Below are 22,284 nucleotides of genomic sequence, written 5' to 3' on the forward strand. Positions count from 1 at the left end.
TTTTCCTTCGGCCGAGTAGAAAAAGGGATGATATGTAAGAGAGCTTGCTCCTGTGAACTTAATCTGCACTTTCTGAGGCCTTTCATTTGAGTGCAGAGTAAGAACTGAATTGCTTTATTGATGAGGTATCCTTGACCTGGGGTTAATAAATAAGCACACGGGCATCAATCTCGTAGTTCTATGATCTACCGAGAGATGAATCCTCGGGTCATTATGACCGAAACTCTATTTTTTTCGCGATCACCGTGCAAAATGTTGCAATCCACAAAAACTTAATAAGCTTTACTATCAAAGAATGATATTTACTATTTTCTTGATCCGAAAGTCATCGTGAAGTTGGGATCCATCCTCCAGGAATCCTAAGAAACACCCTTATAAGCGAAGCCGAAGACCCAATGGGAAAAGTAAATGATCGATGCCCTTGGAAATGGTACCTAGTCGATGTCGGTTACATTTTTCTGACAGGTTTCGATCGGTTTTTCCACACTATAAGCATCGCTAAGGAAGAAAATCGAAATATTAGCGACAAACTAAAACAGACATTCGATTTAGTAGATGATATGTGCCTAGTATTATTCTCGTCAAAATATCATGGAAAATTACGTATTACATACAAAAGATGATAACAGTAATAACAACAACAACAACAATCGACAATGGCGGAAACTGATGGAATCGCTGACCAATATGGAGTTTGCATTATTATTCTTGTAAATAGAGCGAAAATCAATCAAATGGCAGAAGCGCCTCAAGAAATCAAATGAATCTCTGTCTCCCTTCCCTTCACTTCACTTCACTTCACATTCCCATGCACGCTAATCAGCGACACTGTCCCGACAAAAACCCATCTCCGAACAAACAATGGACGAGACAGCGGCTCGGTGTACGAACAAAGGGTGTCGAGCTTTTTTCTCTTCACATAATCTCTCTCCTCGCCGCGTAACTGTACTGCGAGCGCCGTCTGTTCTCTTGCCTCTTCTTGTACACCATTCCCCCGAGCCCGGCGAGAGCGACCACGGCGACCACGGCGATAGCGATTCCCGCCTTCTTGCCGCCGCTCATCCCGCCGGGAGGTCCCCCGTCGTCGCCGGCCTCCTCGTCGGAAGAGATCGACCCGCCCGTGGCATTGCTCGGCGCGGGAGCGGGGACCGGTGACGGGGGAAGCGACGTCCGCGGGGAGGGGGCGGGAGCGAGGTCCGCCGGGGGCGGCGCCGGCGGGGAGGCGGCCGGAGCGAGAGGGGAGGAGGACGGGGGAGGGAGGTCGGAGGAGGGCTGAGGAGCGGGAGCCGGGGAGAGGAGAGGGGGGTCGGAGGAGGAGGAGGAGGAGGAGAGCGCGAGTGGGAGGAGGAGTGAGAGAGCGAGCGCGAGAGCGAGAGCGGGAATGCGGAGCCTGGCCATGAAGACTGAAGGAGGGGGTTAAGCTTCTCTAGTCAGCGAGACTCTGCTTCTTCTTATGCGGTAGGGGAGAGAGAGAGAGATTTCGACTGCGCTGCTGAGGAGGGAACTTAACGCAAACGAAAAAGGATCACGGAACGACGCGTCGTTTCGCGGCGAGGGGATCGATGGCGAATCAGACCTGTAAAAGACAAGCGGAAGCGATTGACGCGGGAAGTGCGGGCTGCGGATGCTTTTTGGGTGTTCTTTCTTCTTCTTCGTCCTTCCCCCCCACCCCGCGGTGGTCGGCCTTTCGTTTCTTCACTTGCCGTTGTGGAGACTCGACTTGAGTTCGAAGTGTGAAGCGAAAGAGAGAACGTGGGTGGCATCGTGCCTGCCGCCACTTGCGATCGTGGGAACCCCCCCCCCCCCCCGCCCTTTTCGGGCCTTCTTCTCAACTCAACGGCTCAGCCGTCGGTTTAGTGTCGCGTAAGCTACTTCAAGGACACTGCACCAGTTGCCCAAATCGCTTGGTTCTTTTCTGGATCTGGCGCGCGTGAGGATAGATGATCTTGGGATTTCTTTACCCAAATCGATCCATGTCGCAAATCCCAAGATCTCTAGCGTCGTCATCGCACTCTGCCCGCGTTTGTCGTAGATAGATAGATAGGAGTAAAGATGTATGCATCCAGTCTGTCTTCATAAGCGAAGAACGGATGGAGCCTCGGGCAATGTTTATGATGGCACACCATCCGAGACCAAATCCCTCTACGATCATGTAAGTAAACTGACCTAAATATTTTCTTGCCTCCCCGTCTACTGATATATTTCACAACCCCGGCCGGCATTCATACCGAGGGAATAATTTTGGCAGAGCAACATCCTACCAATGCAAGTGTTCATTCCCAATCTTTGCTTTAGAGCGAATAAGAAATGACTAAGCCTCATAGGCGTTGGCCGGAGGAGACAATGACCACAAAAAACAACCAGATCTTCGAAGGATACATACCCTTTATTACTGATGATACAGAGTCAAAACTAGGAAGAAGAAAATGGCTTTAAATTACTCTGGATGTTTTTCTTCTCTCTGATCACCCTACACTCGTCTAAACTGCTATTCGCTTCTTTTCTTCTCTTCTTTTTCGTATAACCCGATGAAAGAGAGAGGCACCCGTTACCCTGAACATCCTTATAATTCATCCTTCAGATCGGTAGTAATGGTTTCTTCGCCCTCTTTGGCATCAGTAGCAGCAGGTGTAGTAGATGCTGGCTTTTGAAGCTTGAAAGGGATTGATGCGTGCTTCTTCAGGAACTTATACAAAGCCACCACAGTCCGGTCGGTGTCTACAGTGATCTGTCCAAAGTACGATGATTTCATTAGTTACTTGTTGACTAGAGAAAGAGAGAGGAAAGAATTCTATCCCGGCATAAAATATATTCCCACACAGTTTGGGCCATACATTGAATAATACAAGAGAAGGGAATTAATCAACACATAAATGAGTCCATGCTCTTTCATTTCTAAGCAAAGTTTGGTTATCGGTTTTACCAAATTGGAAATAACTAAGGCCCTGAGGACAGTAAATTTATTTCAGATTTTCAACAATTCACAAAGGCCAGGCATACCTAGTTCGATTTCATACAAGACTACAACGGGTAAAAGCAGAAGTATATACAACCACAATGACAATAAAATTCAAACGCCACTTACTGGATCAAAGCTCTTGTTTCCAGCAGGGAAGAACAGAAGTGTGGGAAATCCGTCAGCCTGCATGAAGTAGACATATTTTAGCCACACAGTTCCTATTACAATCCATCATAGACATTTCATAGCAAAACCTCTCAAACAAAAATAGATCAGAAAAGGTGGATCTCCTAAGGTTGTTGACAAAATAATAGAAAATGTGGACAAGTTGATCAAGAAAAGATCCCTAAGGTTGTAATTGATAACACAAAACAAAAAAAAAAAACATGTACTTGAAGAACTAAGCTGAAGTGACAACAAGCGCTCTTACATAAGCCAACTTTCTCTTTTATTAGTGTTTCATAAGCCAACTTACCTTTGCCCTGGGATGTTCATTGGTCGTTCCATCCATCTTGGCAATAATAACAGTATCAATGCCACGCAAATGTTTGGCAAGTTTGTTGTATGTAGGCTCCAATGCTTGACAATGCCCGCACCAAGGCGCATATATCTGGTGACAGACCTTGCATTAGATTTGTCCCGTCCAGACAGAAAAGAGACGGATTGCACTCTTCTCTAAAAAAGAAATGGTACCTCAAGCAGGACATCCTTCGACTCATCCAACACTATTTCGTCAAAGTTGTTCCCAACAACAACTTTCACATCACCATCATTCTACAACAGTCACAGATACCAAATTATCAAAAGCACAACCAAATGACAAACCAAAGTCCCACAGAATTGAAACTAATCACTCACAGTTTCAGGAATTGGGTCTGATTTATAGAAAGGTTTTAGCTTCTCCTCCAAGAAATCCTCAGCAAAAGCCTGTGAGTGACTAATGCAAAATGTTATTTCCAGCTAACTAAATTCTGTACAAAGTGTTCTAACTTTACAGAATGCTTTATGACCTTAATGTTATCCAAAGTCACTTCTCCTTCAAGGAAAAACTTCCTCATGTCATCATTTCCGGTGTATCCAAGGACCTGTTGAAGACAAGCACCAAGAAGTTATTCAAGAGAAATGAAAACCAATCATTCCACATTTGTTGTTATAAAGAATGATAAACAAAAATTACCTTGGGACCACTCCCGGAGACACCAAAATAATCTGACACAGGCTTTCCAACATCTTCATTATCCATTTCCACATACACGAAGATCAGCTGGAGTTGAAATGAAAAAGAAAGTCGTAAGCGCATCAAACATCCGATTACTTTTGTGATAACAATGCATATGACTCTACAACAACTAAGTTTAGTTTCAGGCAAAATAGACCATAAGATATCACCAGCAGCCTCTGGCCTGCTGAATTTGTCATTTGGGGAAGACAAACCCAACACTTGCATGCGTATAAGGAGATAACTATCTGTCACCTAAGTACGATGTATTATCGAAGTAACAAAGTCGTTGCAATGAACTCCGCCAATACACCTTGGACTAGTTCACACACTAATTATTCCTGGCTCTGTAAGCAGCAGTGTCCCCTGGTGCTCATCAAGTTTCATCTAGCTGGTAATTCATGAAATACTGACTAAGACTACTGAGTAAGTTCCTCGATCGAAAAACCACTACTTAGAAGGATGTAACGCCAATTGGGAGCTTTCATACTTATGGTCTCAACTTACTTTTCCTTTAAAAAGCTTTGCAGCTTCCTGAAATACCAGGACAAATTTCTCCGAATCTTTTGATGTGGCAAACAGCAACACCTGAAAAGAATTTGCAAAGCTTAATCAACATCAACAAGGGATTCTGACACCTGTTCATGTACCAAGGATTACACTTACCTGCTTCTTAATTGGGCTTTCAAAAATTAATGGTGCACTTTCCCTGGTAAAAGTGGTAACCAGAGGAAGCTTGTTCGCGAAAACAAACTCGGCTATTGCAGACTTCTCAAATTTACCATCTGCAGAAGAAGGAAAACATTATGAGACACAGGTGCCTTGGCATGTATGCAGCTTTGATTTCACTTCACCGTAGAGAGAAAATTAAACTTACCCAAAAGGCTTAACTTTTCTGCCTCCTTCTTAAGGATGACCAAAGCAGGACGCTTGACTTCAGGGTCGATGTGGAAAAGCTTTGCAACATCAGGATTAACAGTTTGGTAGAAGTTGACATCATCTTCAATTCTTGAAGCAGCAGCAAGCTCCTCACTCTCAGGGCCCTGCCATCAATTACAAAAGGCAAAATTAACTTACCCGGAATATCTTTAATCCTTTTCCATTTATCTTTTTGGTTTTGGTAAGCGCGCACAAACTAGGTGAATGGCTAGGAAACTAGCATTTTCAAATGTTACTTTCTTTAAACTGGTGGTATAAGAACAGAGAACAATCACTCGACACTCAAAAGGAGACAGAGTCAAAGCAATTCTCATTCATCCCAACTGAGAACAATCATCTCAGACTCGAGCACCGCATAAATGGCATGCATTACGAAATAATGCATATAATTCTGAGATACTACAGTTATTGGCAAAAGCTCGTCAATTTTGATTGCATTTTGATCCAAAAGTAGTCGCTTCATCCCGTTACAATTAGATATCAGAAAAAATGCCGTTGATAAGTGTTAAATTCTTCAGTACCAAGTACCTTCAAATGGTTAAGATAGCCCAAAACAACTTTGTTTTCGGAAGTCAACACCCGTTCGGCATCGTCCACTGTGGTTATGTTATCCACGCCAGGCCCTGTTTTCTTCTTGATCCAAGTCACAATAGCATCCCTGGAGTGAAATAAAAAATACCCCTTAGCCCAACTCACACGCACATAGCATTCAATTCAGAACGGTCTCAAGGATCAACGAAACCAGAGATCGCAGAATCAAATGTCGACATTCATTTCCAGAAAAACCAAAACGGATCTTGGGAATAGACGAAAGGAGAAGAAAAACAATCAGAACGTTACTTGGTCCTTTGGCCGGAATACGGCTTGTGAACGCCATCGACGAAGAAATAAACAGTAGGAAACCCTTGCACCTCATACTTCTGAGCCAACTCCTCCTCCTCCGTCGCGTCCACCTTCGCCAGGACCACCTCCTCTCCCTTCAGCTCCGTCGCGGCGGCGGCGTACTCCGGCGCCAGGGCCTGGCAGTGCCCGCACCACGGCGCGTAGAACTCCACCATCACGAACCTGTTCTTCTCGACGAAATCGGAGAAGTTCCCCTCCTTCAGGACGACGACGTCCTTGTCGTCCACCTCGGGCTCCTTGTACGCGTCCCCGTCGTGCTCCGCCTCGTCGAGATCGGAGTAATTCTCGAAGTCCTCGTCGTCATCGAAGTGGTCGGAGTCGGCGAACTCGCCGTGATGCGCCGCCGCCGCACCCGCGGCGTCGTGGCCGTCCTCGGGCTCCTCGAGGAAGCTGAGATCTTCGTCGTCGTCGGCGGCGGCGGCGTCCTTGGAGAGAGAGCGAGGGAGCGAGGCGACGAGCAGGAGCGCCGCGAGAGAGAGGAGGAGGAAGACGCGCGTCGACATTGCGATCGGAAGAGAGAGAGAGAGGGAGGGACTGAGATCTGGCCGTGCTGCACTCTGCGTGGGGTTTTATACTGCGACGACGAAGAAGAAGAAGAAGAAGAAGCAGCAGAAAATGAAGTCAGCGAGTTAGCGTTGACCGGTGAACAATACGACGTCGTTCTGGGCCGACCGGCGATATTAAGTTAATGACGTGACGTAATAAATCTGAACGTTGAGCTTATATAAGGCAAAATGATAATGATAGTTTAATTTTGTTTCCGTTTTCTCGCGGATTTGCTTTGATATTCATTATTAATAATTAATTCATTCATTAATTAATTTGAAGAAAGACGTGGTTTTTATTTTTCCCTGTCACCGGTCATGTGAAACTTGGATTTGCTCCGTCTCGATTAGAAAAAAAACTATTGGCTCATGAAAAAAAAATTAGAAAAAGACTAAGGGCAAATTGTCGTGACGAAGGCAAAGGCGAAGACGAGGAGAGGTTGGTCCTTGTGTTCTTTTGCTAATGTCCGTCACATTGAAGGAGTGAACGGTTGATATTTAGGACGAAAAAAATTTAATCGTGACATCCGTAAAATATAATTTTTTATGTAAAGATCTAGAGTTTATGCATAGTCTTGAGTGGTATATAATTTTCTATAATAGACTCGTTTTATTATATTTCACACAAGGCGTTTTTTTTTTCTTTTTTTCTTTTTAAGTAGTAAGATGGTTTGCTACCTAGGGTTCAGTTTAGAGATGTGCAAAACGGACCGCCAAAATCGGAAACTGCTCAAACCGGACCAGCTGGTTTGGTCTGGTTCCTGAAAGTGTCAATCTGATTCCCGATTCTTAAAAGTGGAACCGGTGTCAGAGCGGTCCGGTTTCCGGTTCCAAAGGGAAACCGGATCGGATCAATTAAATATACTTTCTTTTTTTCTTCAAAAAAATTAATAAAATGTGAACTAAACCCTAAGTGAATTGGCATCCATTTTAAGATTTTTTTGGGTAATACCTACATCTGCTTGATGTATATAAGAGGATTTTACTTCTAAAGTGATCCCAACAAAACTTAAAGGAAGGAGCAAACTCCCTTGACATCTAAACCAATTGCTTATTGCTCTCATGTTTTTAACTCGAGTGATTAACAATGTTAACCACTCGAACGCTTTTAATTTTTATATAGACGGTACGCCGATGCATAGACATTACCGAATTTTGTTCCTCCACATTTCTTTCGCCAGTCAGCTAGTGTGATTAAATAATATAATTCATGCTACCGATCCTTGACACTGAACCATAATTATCTATCAAATGTCATTAAACGTCCACGAAGACATTCGGATATAAACTGCTATTAATGATGAAAATGTTTTTTATTGACCAATTACGTTTAAGTTATACGAACGATTATTTTCAGGAAAATATTTTTCAAATAAAGTTCGATCGAGGTGTTGAGAATTTTATTTTTTATTTTTTTAATTTCGCGGCACGAGAGTCGTATGAAAATTTTCCATGATTATTACAATTAAATGGTATTATTTTTGTTATTAGGAAATCCACGATAAGGAAAATCACGGCCCACGGGCCGCGGGGGTTCGGTACACGAACGGGCTACCGCAAAAAGGCTTTGGGCCTAATACGGCGGAAGGATTTCGCAATTCAGGCCCGACCCGAGAACCCTCCCGTCATCATCCTAGCCTGTCTCCCTCTTTTCATCTTCCTCGTCCTTCCTTTCCGCTCTGCAGTTTCTGCGAATTCCCGAACCGAAGCGAGCGAGAAGCCAGCATGATCAGCATTCTAGCTCGGGTAATTCACCGAACGATCCACCGAAATCTATGGGCGGTCGAAATTCGTCGATTGTTTGGAGCTTCTGTAGATGGGTTCGGTTGATTGATTGGTTTGATTTTGGTCCGATCCGATTTCGCAGGAGCGCCTGCTTGGGGCTGCCCTGGGAGGCACGCTCGCCGGAGCGATCGTACTCGAGGAACGGAAGAGGATATACCGGTCCGTTTCCGACGACCGGTCCCGCCTCGCCGCCCACGCTCAGGTGAATTTTCTGGTGCTCGGCTAGCCTTGCTCTTGTTGAACCGGCATTGGTTATCTCGATTCTCAACCCTAGACTGGGCTCCCGATTCAGTGGGCTAGATAGCTCGGGATTTCCCTTTTCGATTGTTATAAAATGGAGAATGCACGTTTTGGGACTAATGGCAGAAATGGATCAGCTCTCGGTAGTCCCAAATTGAAGGAACGTACTTTTTCGAGGTCGGATGATTGAAAGAGTGCGATGCGAATTGCCGGGAAGAGCATGTTGTGATGTAAATGCTCTATAGGGCTTTGTTCCTTTCGATTGCACTCGGAATGTTTGGACATTTCCGTGAGCTAGATAGCTCGGGATTTCCTTTTCTTCGATTGTTGTAGAATGGAGGATGTAGGTTTGGGACTAATGGCGGAAATGGAATGGCTCTCGGTAATCCCAAATCGAAAGGAACATACTTTTTTCCAGGTCGGATGTTTGGAAGAGTGCGATGTGAATTGCCCGGAAGAGCATGTTGTGATGTAAATGCTCTATAGGGCTTAGTTCCATTCGATTGCACTCGGAAGTTTGGACATTTCGTCTCTTAACTGCTATAAATGGTCAGAGCTGGTAGAAGTTGTTGCTCTGAAAATGGAGTCTGGGGATAAGGAGAATGAGGTTTGGTCGGTGCATCTATTATGGCTGTCGATGAAAACCCAAGGAACGTGGAGCCATTGGCTAAACCTGCAGGGTATGTTGATACCTGAGGTGGAGCTCTTTGCTGGTTCATGAAAAAAAAAGGCTTGCGCAGACACGTGCCAAAAAACTTGTTTGAACTGTTTTCTTTTTTCCCAATTAGTGACAGTTTATAGAATTGAGGGGAAATAGGACTTCATCTTTCTCATGATCCTGTGAAATTCTTTTTCCATTTTTTTTTTCGATAGTAGTCAAGCAGTTAGTTTGAACATGATTAAGCACCTTGCCTTGTGGCCTCATACTTAGTCAACCGGGTTTACTACTAAGTTATGTGGTGCTGTCTTGAAATGGCTTCGAATTCCTGTCTCTCTTAGGTAAGAGTAAGACATTAGGATTACTTAACCGTGCTAGATCCATCCAGGGTGTTGTTCTTGCTCGCTTCTCAAGATGCATAAGAAAACAGTGTCTCTAGCAGTTTATCAACACTGTGAAGGGTGTGAGGTTTCACTTGTTTTGATTCAGGCTATTCGATTTGTTAGTGACATTGCTTCTGTCATTATGCAAATTTGCCCATTGCCAAGCACCGGTCTACTTTGGTTACTTGAGTTCCATTTGCTTTAATTTCTGATCTGTGGACTTAATGGATGCAGTTATTTGCATATCTTTTTGGCATCGCATGGTGCAGTATTTTAAATCTCATTGCTTCAACCTTCTGCAGACGAGAGAGCCGATATTTGGAAGAGAATTTCGGTCAGAATTCGCACACCTGTGGAACAAGTCAGTGGATAGGACGTTGCGACCTGTAATTGAGTATCTTAGCTCTCGTGGGTGGTAGAAAAATCTGAGTTCTTCTCCCAATACATGGAATTTCATAAATTTTTTTGAAATAACTTCTGTAATGTCCTTCCTATTTTTGTATCTCTCCATTTCCTCTTTAATGGACCTGCTTCTTCAGCTAGGCCCATCGGATATGAACCTGGTTATAGTTTTCCCTGTGCCAATATCACTTCGATGCTTTTGTCTTTCTCTTTTTCCTCATTGTATCATTAACGAGGTTGAAACTGAATCCTTTGGACCTTCCATTTCAATTCACTGAATTGGCTTGTGAATCTATCTCAATGTTGCTATTAATTCAAATAGAGCAATCAAATGGCGAAGATTCATCAAAATCAAACGGGGAGTGACGGGGACATCTAAGACTAGTGATTCTTACCGGACTCGTGGATATATGATCTAGAGCTTGGTTAAGGGTAGATTGAGCTTTCACTCACTTTTCTCTGGAGCAAGAGTTTGAACTCCAAGAGAAGAGTGTGGAATGGAGGTGATCAATAATTATCCTCGATGAGTGTGGGGATGTTGACATAACTTTCCTGCATGTATTGGGCGAGGTCTAGCTTTGGTGAGGTTTGGTTGCATAACTAATTTTCATTCTTTGAGATGTTATGAGGAGGGCACAGAGTGTGACTCATATCATGAAGAAAATGTTAAATAGTGCTCAATTAATGGTCATTAATTGTGCTCTTATTTCTATTTAAAGCATGCCACTTTTTTTAATATGTTCTTTTCCCATTTTTAGAATGTGTTGATATGCATTTTTTTTAACCAGTTCTAGTAGTCTTAACTAGCTCCATTGGGGGCTCATTTTAACAAGACTCCGTTAGAAATATATCAACATAAATTTTGTTTTGAGTGGACAAATGTGAGGAATATGCTGATATTGATAATGTTTCCATCTGAAGGAGATTTGTCTGTTCTCATTGGTGTGATTGGTACGAATTCTTAGCTTGAGGTGTCACTAGAACTGTCTTTTCCACCAAAGTTCATTTTGTGAGCATGTGAAGAGACGTTATTTGTTTGAAAGTTGGATGTTCCTATAGATTGGTCTGTGAAATTCTTGTTGGACATTGATTGCATGTTGCAAGTACTCGTGATAGTATGAATTAAAATGACTATACAGCTAGTGAGCTCTACACCATTGTGTTACTTGTTTTCTGAGTGCATTAGTAAAATTACATACCTCTAGACGTCCTAACACTAGCTTGTCAGTCTCTGAATTCTACATGTCTGAAAAATTTTCATCTGCGTTGATATTTTCAGATATGGCATTGCGGTTATATTTCTCTGGATTATCCTATCATCTCGTATTATTCCTCAGGGACCTTTTCTTCCGCATGTCCTTGTATCTGGCCATTATCTTAGTTCTCATGCAGTACACTGAGTTAGGACAGTACATTGTGTTCCCATGCAGTCTTTGACGTAGGAGGCAACATTTCCACTAAATCTAAATGTATTCACTAGATTCAGAAATACATACATCAGCTAGAAAACTTCCCTGACGATAAATCCTAGCGAGAAAGGGAGGGAGAGAGAGAGAAAGCGAACAATAGCAGTAGTTAGGACAGAGAGAAGGGGATAGGGATAGGCTTCTCGGCATGATGGAACACTCTACACTGACTGTGCGCATCCAGCATCTGGTTGAATGGCTTTGGCTTTGCTTGTATTAGCCCGGCGAGTGACCACCACATAGTATACACCCATTGCCAAGAGCACAGCAAATGCTAGACCGAACACAATGCCGACAATGCCACCAGCTCCCATCCTGCTTTTACCATCATGGGTCGCGGAGAGTTTGCCTTCCTGTGCTTGAGCAGCCTCAGCCATTTGAGCCGCCTCAGGCAATGGGGAGCAACTGGATTCAGCACACGGGTTCCTTACGGTGGTCTGCTGCGTGTTTGGGTGGAAGAAATCATATGCCGAAGGTGAGAAGGCCACGGGGTTTTCATAGGCCAGGCCATGGGGGGCTCTGTCTTGTGCTCTAGCCAGGCACAGAAAAGTGGGAGTCAACAGGATGAGCAAGAAAGAAGGCATGGGTGTCATGTTTCTTGGTCTCTTGGGAGTAAAGCTGAAATGTGGAAGTGGTCTAGTTCTCGGCTTTGAAAAGGTGAGGATGCTTCGGGCTCGTTTATATGGGAGTCGCGAAGGGGGTTGTTGCTTGGAGTTGAATTTTTTATGAAGCACCATTAGAGAGCAGTTATGATGAGAGAGGAGGGAACAAAATGATGGGAAGGTGTTCAAGCGTAAAGGATAAGATAAGCAACTTCTCCCAAGAAGGCCTTCTTCCAAACCTAAGTTTGAGAGAGGAAGCTGTCTCCTCTCATTTATTTCCAAAATTCCTTGGATAAGATCATTGTTTACACATTTCTCATGGATCTTAAGTGCTGAATTTTGCAAGAACAGTACCCAAGTAAAGAGGGCATCTTGGACACCGAGGCTCCCTCCTCGTGACCTTATTCATTCTTACATCTACGCCAGTGGCATTCCAGTCTCGAGTGGTTCCGTGGCATGTTATCTCCACTTTTGAGTGCCTTCTAATCCACATCTAAGTGCAGACGTGAGAACGAGTTATTTGACTCTCGAACAAACTGCCATTTCTCACATTCCGAGTCATCTTTTTCTTCTCGCTTTTTTTTTTTTTTTCCCCTTCTATTTGTTGGTGGTAATGATGGGAGGAAGCAACGATTAGAATCATAAGGGGTCGACGTTGGGCTCTGCTTTATAGCGTGATGGGAAACTGAGGAGTGATGGCACATCATGTGGATTTCATTTCTTAGCTTTTGAGTTCAGCAAGGGTATATACATCTTGCATATGTAGCAATGAACCCTTGGTGGGTGTAATTATAACGGTGGGGGTGTGTCGCTACTTCCGCATTACACCTGCCCTAGAATTATTATAGCGAAGGTAGCCACAGAAACGCATGCAAAGAGGAAAAACAAAAGAAACCTGAAATCAATGCTCATCCGTCGACTCATATTAAAACCAGATCGATCACCTTCACGCTTTTTCCCTCATCCTGTTCCCTTCTTTCGCAGTGCGAAAGCGAACTCTCTCACTCATGTAGTCACATGACAAGCTGCGCAACACTGTTCGGCGTGAGCTCAAAATTTGCACGGGACTCTCGTTTTAGCTCGACAGTGAAGTGGGGTTCTCGTTTCTCAATGGGGTTCACCTCACCAGTCTTTGCACGGTCGTCCCCACATGAATCGGCTCCTCGAGAAATTTGCATGGCCTTAAAAACTACTAGATTCATGGTAACAGTTGCACTAAGGGCGAGCGCTAAGTGTACCGCCTTAACTCGATGGGAGTTACAAGTCACTGATTAAAAGGTAAGACAAGTCGAGTGTACCGAATCAATTTCCGCAAACAAATCGATTGAGACTTTGATGAAGTATTCTGTTGACTCAACACAGTCCCGATACATCTTGTTGCTATTCAGTTGGTCCAGTTTAGAGGTGGCAAAATGGGTCTATAACCGATATATTGACCCATATTTAATAGTGTGGGACATAAATGGGTTGTCTTTAGTTTTAAAAACAAGATTAAGTGGGTCATAAATGGGTTATTAAAGGTCTTAAATGGATTTTAAATGAGTCATAAATGGGTTACTCATGAGTTATAAACAAGTTTTCTGATTTTTTAATTTTGTGATTTTTTATAATTTTTTATTTTATTTTTATTTTTTCTTCTATGAAATCCGGCTAAGGTCGCCGTACAATCCTTGCCAGTCACAGGCAAGGACCACGAATTTTTTTTAAAAAAATAGATTTTTTAATAATAATTTATTTTATTATTTTATTATCTTTCTTTTTTCTTATTTCTCCGCCGCCGCGACCAGCCGGTAACAGCCACAGGCGAGCTAGCCGGCTGGTCGCGGCCGGTCATCAATTGTTGGCGGGACACCAGAGGAAGAAGGAAATCTGGCTGGATTTCTAGAAAAAAAGGAAAAGAAAGAAAGAAAATATAAAAAATTCAATTTTTTAAAAAAATTATAAAAATTGTCCTCTAGATTTATATTTCACGGAAGTGTATTAGCAATATAATTTTTAATAAAAAATCATAAGAAAGAAGTTTTCCTAGATTAAATTAAATATGGAAACGTTTTAGCAATATAAGTTGAATCGGGTATGGGCTGAGAAATTTGCATTACACATAAAATGGGTCGTAAACGGATTAATGACTCAATTTGGGTCGGACCATTTATGACCCGATCCAAACTCGACCCGATTCACCCGTTTGACAAATTTAGTCCAGTTTGTGGCGTCTTCGGTAGGTAATGAAAAGAAGCAGAAGCGAAAAGAAAAGAGTGGACTGGACTGGAGTGGATCAGTTTTGAGACACTCCTTTGCGGTCATGACTTTAAGTCATTGAAGAGACTTTAGCCATGGAAGATATGAGTTGACCATGGACCTTAACCAGTATAGGCTTTTGGCCATTTGTGATTGGATCAGGACGAGCATAGCGGTAGTTTTATCTAATTCACCCAGGATCCCAAGTGATCGCTGCTCAAGCTAAGTCACCTAAATCCCACTTCTCCAAATATCACAAACACATAATCCCGAGAACTTCCATCACGACCACATTTGGTAAGTAAAAACCACGATCTGATAATCATAGGGCAGCTTCAAAATCAGCTATGTATTATCACATTGTCAGGTATCGATTACTTGGCGATAATTAATACTTGGTATAATACTATAATGGATGCATTTTATAGCCTCTCCCTTGGTTTTTGTGGGAGTTAACTCTCAGATAATATACGAGAAGGGCAAGCATGGTTTGGGTGGGCGGTTCCCACCTTGGAACCAGGAACTATCCACCAAGGATTGGTTTCAAAAAATTAAAACTGGGAACCCCGTTAATTCTATAGACCGGATCATTGGTCTGGTCTGGTTCGATTCCCAATGATCCGGTTTGGTTCGATTCCCAGATAAGTCCATGGAACCGGTCCCACCAAGCTTCCCTAGACAAATCACAAAATGGGTTAGTCTAAGTCCCGTGGCTCATGGAAGAAAGCGTCTCGGTGGGTTGTGTTGCAGTTGAGTGAGAGGTAAATAGGGTTTGAAGGTTGGGAGTACGCTTATGCCTTTTGTTTGTTGTGATTGTGATGTTTCTTGCAACTCCAAGGAGAGGGCAAGGGCTGGACAAGGGGAATGGCAAGGCATTGGTGGGGGATTTGCTCTGAAGTGGCTAGAACATAGATAATATTGCCACAGCAAGAAGAACCAGGATATTGTAGGGATGAATGTTTTTTTTCTTCGACTTTCACTTTTGCTAAAGGTGAACTGAATTTTTTAAAAATATATATATACTCCACACTAACAATTCGGGAACCGAATCGGTACCCATCGGTTTCGGTAAATTGAAACCAGGAACCGAACCTGTCCGCATGGGAACCACCAGTTCCGACCGGTTTCCGGTTCCTTTGCACATCCCCAGTGTGGGATCCTCAACTGATAGTTGATAACGCTACGAGGATTTTAGTCTTTCTCCTTTTCCCATCTTCTCGTTGGCATTCAGGCCCGTTATCTTTTGGTTAAGTAAGAACATGGCTTATATATAACATAATGCAAGGGAACAGGAGCAAGAAAAATCGACAACGGACCTCCCCAAAAGGTAATTTTAATGTGGCCGATTTCCCCCACCCGCCGAGCAGGGACGAAAGTCGGCCTTAGTGATCCGACGGTGCCGAGTGGAAGGGCCGTTGCTTAACGGATAAAAGTTACTCTAGGGACAACAGGCTGATCTTCCCCAAGACTTCACATCGACAGGAAGGTATGACATCTCAATGTCGGCTCTTCGCCACCTGGACCTGTCCAACGGATTTTTTGAGCATTCGATTTACATAAAAAATCTCCATTACTAATCCTTTATGTATTTTACTTTTTTTTTTGGTCGAAATTGCTGCAATACATTTCACCACTTGCAAAGTTGAAAACAGAGGAGAACATCAAATAACCACAACCAGCACTCAAGAACACAAGCTAAGATCAGAGAGTTGAAACAAAAAATTCAAAAGACAAGACGCAAGACACACTTCAAAAGGACAGATTTTTGTCGACATTTTTGCTTTGACCCTCCCTTTATCCAAGCTCTGATCTGACCCTTGAAACAGAGAACTGAAAACTTGTTGCGAGTTTCAAGAGTTGCTCCTGTAGGAACCCAAGGCCTTGCCGGCTCCAGCTCTCAGGATGTACTGGTGGTAGAATGCAGCAATTGCAGCCCCAACGAATGGCCCAACCCAGAACATCCACTGTACACATAAACAAAATCATATGACTCAAGATCATCGTGTCAACTTAGGCCTCACATTGCTCTCGATTATGCCCAAAATTGATGTTCACGTGCACATATTCAAAAAGGAAAATTGATGAAATAGGTTGAGTTACGGTAGTTAAGAGTCCGAGAGATGCAGTACCTGGTCATCCCATGCCTTGTCCTTGTTGTACATCACGGCAGCTCCGAAGCTCCTTGCCGGGTTTATGCCTGTCCCCGTTACGGGGATCGTGGCCAGATGAACCATGAACACCGCGAACCCGATCGGCAACGGTGCCAGTACGGGAACGTGGGAGTCCCTGGCGTTTCGCTTCGGGTCGGTGGCCGAGAACACGGTGTACACCAGAACGAAGGTGCCGATGATCTCCGCCCCCAGCCCCACGCCCTTGCCATACCCATCAGCCAGCTCGTTCGCACCGCCGCCGTACCGGGTGTAGTACGCTCTCTGGAATGCCTTCACCAACCCGCACCCGCAGATGGCGCCGAGGCACTGCGCTACCATGTACATCACGGCCCGGACGAGCGACACCTTGCGTGCCAGGAAGAGACCGAAAGTCACCGCCGGGTTGATGTGCCCGCCTGTACATGTCGAAAAAACCGAGGTATGTACGTGAGAGATAAATGTTACATTTTTCCGACAGTTTAAGCTTTCTCGATAAGGTTACAATGAACGTTGTGATGTAATCTCATCACTAACGTAACATTAACAATTCTGAACCTATATGAACAAATATATTTGGTCCAATGAAGTTAGAAGTGTTCGAGGAACAAGCTAAGATCGGTTAAAGAAAGAGAAACCTACCGGAGATACCGGCGGTGCAATAGACAAGGACGAAGATCATGCCCCCGAAGGCCCAGGCGATGCCGAGAATGCCGACGCCGCCGCACTCGCCACCGTTCAAGGCCGGGTCGGTCTGGCTCTTGTAGCCGATGACGGTCAGGACCGTGATGTAGAGGAACAGCATCGTGGCGATGAACTCCGCGATGACGGCCCGGTAGAACGACCAACTTCCCAGCTCCTCCGGGTCGACCAGAGGGGCGGGCGGCGGGTCCTGGTAGTCCCTGGTGGCGAACCGAGGCTCCGCGGCTTCCGAGTCCTTTGCCATTTTGCTTGGCCTCTCTCTCTCTCTCTTCCGTGCTCCTACTTGGAATGCTGTGAAAACGAGTACTTTAGAAGATGGTGGCACGAAGTTGCTTCTAGCTTATTAGTTTTGGGCGCGTGCTGTGGGATTGTGCATGATTCGAGTGGTTATTTATATTGAGAGAGGGAAGTGCATATTGGATGCATACTTTGCATATGGTTTTGATTGATGACATAATTAGGGGCAATTCTTTTTGGCCGCCCCATTACGTTTGATTTCGATTTCTTGGCTTGCATGGTCCCACTTTGTCATTCGACGGCTCTCTTTTCCCTTTTTCTCCTTTCTTCTTCCATTAGGTACAATTTTCAATTAGAAAATTACGCTGCACATCAATCTTAAACTTTCTAATTTTACCAATTAACTCATAAGTCTCCGTGCGAAATTCCAATGCAGCCGTTCTGGACAATTTTCAACAGAAGAAGGCGACGACTTGAGGTCGGTGATTTCCGACGAAAATCTAAAGAAAGGGACTACGTTAGAATTTTACGCGAAAGTTTTATGACTAAATTGATGAAATTGAAAAATTTGAGATCGAATTAGCGTCTATCTAATAGATCTAAAATTGATCAGGTAATTTTTCCATTTTCAAGTTACGATACGACAGACATAATAATCAACGGTGTGTGAAATTATGAACTGACTTTCGGGTTGCGTTGCTCTTGGCATCATCGTCTAATCATGTTTTGGCCTTAACCAAAGGTTCGGACCAATCCGGAGTTAGTGATCTGTGAGTAGCCAATAATGCATTGCCAGATGGAAGTGATCTGGACCACCACACCTTATCCCATTGTCGTCGAACCAATCATAAGCCTCCAACTGCTGATCATCTATTATAATTATGTTTATTCCCTTTCCTTGTCCTTCATTGTATAGTTCCTAGCTTCTTTTTATCTATTCTAACTTAGCCGAACCAAAAAAAAAAAGCGAGAATACGCGACAACCGAGCAAGTATCGCTTAAATTCATTATATCAAACTCATTCAATGTCGAGCTTCTTGATCCGGAGGATCTGAAACAGCGAGTCGACGTCTTTTCCTCTCTCTATTGGATTGGTTCGAGAGCAGTGCAGTGGTGCCGACCCTCTTCTCTTTCGATCACTCCCTTTTAATTTCCTCTTCTAATTTCCATCGCACCATATTCCCTTTGCCCAAACACAAGATCATATTCATATATTTCAAATCCAAGAAGCCCCTAAGCTTTAGCTCTTCTGAGTTGGCAATCAATATTGTCGAATTTGCATGTCGGATGTGACCAGTAATGAGGGGGAAAAAAACATATTTGCAGAAGCCGACCACGCATTAATAATTCTATGCACTCTTGTGACAAGTCGAAGCAAGCCACCACCGCCCCCATTTTGTTTAATCAGATCTTTCAATTTGCATGATTCAAGCATTTTCCTTTGCTGAACTGAAAACGAAGGATGCAGTTGCGGCTGCGGGGCAGCCACGTGTCCGACTACCAAAACCCACAAACGCCCAAGTCTTCTCCCATGATCTCCCAATTGGCCGGTGGATGTTATGCTACTGACGATGGTTATATTCATTTACGGGAAAATGAAATAAAAAGTCTCTAAACTTTGATTAAATATGTAATGTGATTCATGAATTTTTAATTTATTCAATGTGATCCATGAACTTTTCGTACCTGTTCAAACAAGTCCCTGGACTATATGAAAATGTTCAATGAGATCCATAAACTTTTAATTCGTTTGATATAGTTACTAAACTTTTGGTACATATTCAAACTATTCCCGAATCTTCTCCCATGATCTCCAAATTGGCCGGTGGATGTTATGATAATAACGATGGTCATTCTTTCGTTTATTGCAATGACCTCATTTTTTCAAAAAAATAGAAAATTAAGCTTTCAGGCTACATTCAGTCGTCCAAGCATTTTTACTGGATAGAATATTATCGAATAGGATAAGAATATGATAGGATTTTCAATATCCCATCCAATGTTTGTTGACGAATATGGTATGAATTTAAATAAATATTATCCAAATAAGTATTTGATTTGCAATGTTAAAATTAAACGTAAACCGTGGAAGTTGTTTTGAGACACCAAATTCTGCCCTGCTCTACCTCCGATTTCGCCACTTCGAGACGTCCTCGAGTTTGAGTTCTTCACCGGTCCCACCATCTCCGGTGCCGTCGATGCCATTCTGTTCAATCCATCCTCTCCTTCTTCGAGTAAACACGATCTCTCCCTCTTCCCTCTCCTTCACGCTTTGTTCACCTTCAATACCTTCCTCTCTCATCAAATCCAAAAGAACTGATATAAGGATCACGTCGAATCTCAATTGCAAATATGACAATGGAAGCAGTACAACGAGAGTGGAGTCGTGGATCAAAGACCAATGGGCAAAGTTCCTCAAGGTGTCGTGGGGCCCGCCCAGACGGCGCATAGATATGGCTCGCGAGCAGGCAGTTCCTCCGGTCCAACTAGCTCCGAGTGACGCGGTTGAGGAGCTTTATCGCCATGGCTATTGCCTCTATCGGATCATCTTCTTCACGAAGGAGGTGCCAGACTCTGGTCAGGATCACGAAGTTCCCCGTGAGGATGGAGCTGATCGACATAAGTTTTCCCAAAGGCGGGAAGCAGGTCATCAGCGGTGGGAGGAGTAGCGGCCATTAGAGTCTGACATGATGGTGCTAAACCAAAAGAGAGGAAAAAAGTTATCATATCTAGAGTTTTATCCGGCTCACCAAACGCAGCCTCAGAGAATGATGGGAGTTTAGGGAAAATCGTTCAAAAAGTTATAAATCTATTGCACAACGACTAATTCAGTCCTAAACATTATCAGTTTAGTTTTAAACCTTTTGACGATTTGTCAATTTAATCATAAACCTTTTGACAATTTATCAATGTAATCCTTTTGGCCAATTTTAACTTAAAATCACTGACGTGGATGCCGGCTGGGTGTCCTACGTGACATGACCGACGCTGATGTGGATAATTTTTTACATTTTTTAAATTTATGCTGAATTTTTTTTTATAATATTTTCTTTTCTCTTTCTTTTCTTTCTTTTAAAAAAATTCAAAAAATTCAGAAAAATGCAAAAATTTATCAATATTAGCGTCGGTTATGTTACATAGGACAGCTGGTGCTAAATAGATCGCCACGTCAGCGATTTCTAGCCAAAACTAATCGGAATGACTAATTGACAAATCGTCAAAAGATGTGGCGTTAAACTGGCATATCATCAAAAGCTTTAAGGCTAAATTGGTACGATTGAAAGGTTTAAGATTGAATTAGTCGCCGTACAATAGATTTAACACTTTTTGGACAATTTTTCCGAGTTAACTGATATGGGCATCAAGGTTGACTACGGACAATCTATCGTGAATCGCTTTATGTGCAGCCCAGTGTTGGCCCGACCATTTTATCTTAATTTGGAGGTTCGAGCACTCGATACTTTGGGCCGATGTGGGCCGATGAAGCAAAAGCCCAGACTTGCCCACTTGCAATATCAACCGTGCCCAAATGGGCCAAATCGTGGAGACCCAGTTTAGGTCATCGGCCATTTCTGTTCGCAAAACGTATGGATATTCTCATTTAAGTTGTTTGAGATAGTTTTCCTTATCATAGATTTAGGGTGATACTACCAAGTTTTGATTGAAATGTGTGTCTCGAAATGAAGAGACGGAAGTGAGACATGGACATGGACACTCACATTAGGGGGGGGCGAGATAAAAGGACTGTGCAATACCCTAATTTAGAAGGAGCGAGATATAAAGACTTCACACGAGATATCACGGACTCAAAGCTAATGTTCACAAAAACTTTCATTAAGTAATCAGAGGAAATGATCACTGCTTGCCCTCCATTCGACTCGTCATTGTTCAAATTTGCATCGCCACTCGCTCCATAAATTTCACACTAGTAGAATTACAGTTATGCCTAAAAAAAACGTAAAATGGATATTGATATTATAGGTGGACCAGATTGAGCTCGCTCTTTTTTCTCCATGCGTATTCTAAAGTCTAGATCACTATAAAAACTATAAAAAAAAAAAAAAGAACGGGGGGATTAGTGCACTATAAGTCAAAATGCAATTAAATCATAAAACTTTCAAAAAGTACAATCGAGTCTTAAGACTTGTCAAGTGGATACAATCAAGTCTTAAAACTTGTCAAGTCGGTGCAATCAAGCCCTAAAACTTATTGAAATTTTCCATTTGTCAAGTTGGACGGAGTTAATGGAAAGACTTGATTGTACCGGCTTGATAAGTTTTAGAATTTGATTGCACTTTTCGAAAGTTTTAGAATTCAATCGCACTTTCGCGACAAGTTTCGGGACCTTCGGTACACTTATCCCAAAAAAAAAAACAAAGAAGATTGCTCACAGATCGCATTTTATGGGCTACCCGCATTGGCATGGGACTCATCGAACTAAGACGGCAAAAGGGTCGAAAGCAAAGTGCAAGAAACGTAGTGGCAAACAAGCATTCGGGGGTCGAAATCAGGAGCCCCCCAGCAGTTTAGCTTTCATGGTCATGCGCGACGCAACAATAATGCTCTTCTTCCCTAATAAAAGGAGAGCCTCAAGTTGGCAACTTACAACCACTTTCCCTCTTTTTTCCAAGGCCATCGGGTCCAACCCAATCCACCCTTTTATGGTCATTGTCTATGACGCATCGGCTGAACAATCCTCCAATCGACTCGTCATTGCTGAAATTTGCATCGCTGCTCGCTCCATACATTACGCACTAGTAGATTTACAGTTATGTAAAATAAATAATCATAAAAATACTTTAGGTGGGCCGCATTAAATGTTAGGATTAGTCGAACAAACACGGCGAAATAGAGAGTAA

The 22,284-nt window shown here is 43.2% G+C and overlaps 5 protein-coding genes across 5 annotated transcripts; 1 reads left to right on the forward strand and 4 right to left on the reverse strand.

Annotated features, from left to right (window-relative positions):
- Nucleotides 1-915: 915 nt before the first annotated feature.
- On the reverse strand, nucleotides 916-1,398 carry LOC115670778 (proline-rich receptor-like protein kinase PERK13). Its single transcript, XM_030592141.1, has one exon. The coding sequence runs from the start codon at nucleotides 1,396-1,398 to the stop codon at nucleotides 916-918; it is 483 nt and encodes a 160-aa protein (XP_030448001.1).
- A 969-nt stretch (nucleotides 1,399-2,367) lies between these two features.
- On the reverse strand, nucleotides 2,368-6,548 carry LOC115670622 (protein disulfide isomerase-like 1-4). Its single transcript, XM_030591928.2, has 12 exons — nucleotides 5,958-6,548; nucleotides 5,646-5,775; nucleotides 5,056-5,221; nucleotides 4,845-4,963; nucleotides 4,686-4,766; nucleotides 4,137-4,223; nucleotides 3,970-4,044; nucleotides 3,818-3,886; nucleotides 3,653-3,733; nucleotides 3,435-3,569; nucleotides 3,086-3,142; nucleotides 2,368-2,728 (listed from the first exon to the last, which is right to left on the reverse strand). The coding sequence occupies exons 1-12, from the start codon at nucleotides 6,521-6,523 to the stop codon at nucleotides 2,564-2,566; spliced, it is 1,731 nt and encodes a 576-aa protein (XP_030447788.1). The 5' UTR covers nucleotides 6,524-6,548; the 3' UTR covers nucleotides 2,368-2,563.
- A 1,628-nt stretch (nucleotides 6,549-8,176) lies between these two features.
- LOC115670629 (uncharacterized) lies at nucleotides 8,177-10,326 on the forward strand. The gene is made up of 3 exons (XM_030591940.2): nucleotides 8,177-8,311; nucleotides 8,433-8,552; nucleotides 9,934-10,326. The coding sequence occupies exons 1-3, from the start codon at nucleotides 8,291-8,293 to the stop codon at nucleotides 10,048-10,050; spliced, it is 258 nt and encodes an 85-aa protein (XP_030447800.1). The 5' UTR covers nucleotides 8,177-8,290; the 3' UTR covers nucleotides 10,051-10,326.
- Nucleotides 10,327-11,484: 1,158 nt separating this feature from the next.
- Nucleotides 11,485-12,181, reverse strand: LOC115670628 (uncharacterized). Its single transcript, XM_030591939.2, has one exon. It carries the CDS (start codon nucleotides 12,090-12,092, stop codon nucleotides 11,661-11,663), a length of 432 nt encoding a protein of 143 aa, XP_030447799.1. The 5' UTR covers nucleotides 12,093-12,181; the 3' UTR covers nucleotides 11,485-11,660.
- A 3,800-nt stretch (nucleotides 12,182-15,981) lies between these two features.
- On the reverse strand, nucleotides 15,982-17,528 carry LOC115670626 (aquaporin PIP2-1). The gene is made up of 3 exons (XM_030591936.2): nucleotides 17,129-17,528; nucleotides 16,469-16,905; nucleotides 15,982-16,303 (listed from the first exon to the last, which is right to left on the reverse strand). Exons 1-3 carry the CDS (start codon nucleotides 17,430-17,432, stop codon nucleotides 16,190-16,192), a joined length of 855 nt encoding a protein of 284 aa, XP_030447796.1. The 5' UTR covers nucleotides 17,433-17,528; the 3' UTR covers nucleotides 15,982-16,189.
- Between the last annotated feature and the right edge of the window lie 4,756 nt (nucleotides 17,529-22,284).

The sequence above is a fragment of the Syzygium oleosum genome, unplaced genomic scaffold, assembly GCF_021117445.2.
Source record: "Syzygium oleosum isolate NSW1041296 unplaced genomic scaffold, Sole_v2.1 Sole_v2.03, whole genome shotgun sequence".
NCBI classification, from domain to species: Eukaryota; Viridiplantae; Streptophyta; class Magnoliopsida; order Myrtales; family Myrtaceae; genus Syzygium; species Syzygium oleosum.

Coding starts and splice junctions, on each gene's coding strand:
- LOC115670778 (XM_030592141.1), bottom strand. CDS start 1,398: ATGGCCAGGCTCCGCATTCCCGCTCTCGCTCTCGCGCTCGCTCTCTCA.
- LOC115670622 (XM_030591928.2), bottom strand. CDS start 6,523: ATGTCGACGCGCGTCTTCCTCCTCCTCTCTCTCGCGGCGCTCCTGCTC. Junction 3,887..3,969: donor TGACTTTGGATAACATTAAG/GTCATAAAGCAT, acceptor AGTCACTCACAG/GCTTTTGCTGAGGATTTCTT. Junction 3,143..3,434: donor ATGAACATCCCAGGGCAAAG/GTAAGTTGGCTT, acceptor TACTTCATGCAG/GCTGACGGATTTCCCACACT.
- LOC115670629 (XM_030591940.2), top strand. CDS start 8,291: ATGATCAGCATTCTAGCTCGG. Junction 8,312..8,432: donor TGATCAGCATTCTAGCTCGG/GTAATTCACCGA, acceptor CCGATTTCGCAG/GAGCGCCTGCTTGGGGCTGC. Junction 8,553..9,933: donor GCCTCGCCGCCCACGCTCAG/GTGAATTTTCTG, acceptor AACCTTCTGCAG/ACGAGAGAGCCGATATTTGG.
- LOC115670628 (XM_030591939.2), bottom strand. CDS start 12,092: ATGACACCCATGCCTTCTTTCTTGCTCATCCTGTTGACTCCCACTTTT.
- LOC115670626 (XM_030591936.2), bottom strand. CDS start 17,432: ATGGCAAAGGACTCGGAAGCCGCGGAGCCTCGGTTCGCCACCAGGGAC. Junction 16,906..17,128: donor TTGCACCGCCGGTATCTCCG/GTAGGTTTCTCT, acceptor CGACATGTACAG/GCGGGCACATCAACCCGGCG. Junction 16,304..16,468: donor ACAAGGCATGGGATGACCAG/GTACTGCATCTC, acceptor TTATGTGTACAG/TGGATGTTCTGGGTTGGGCC.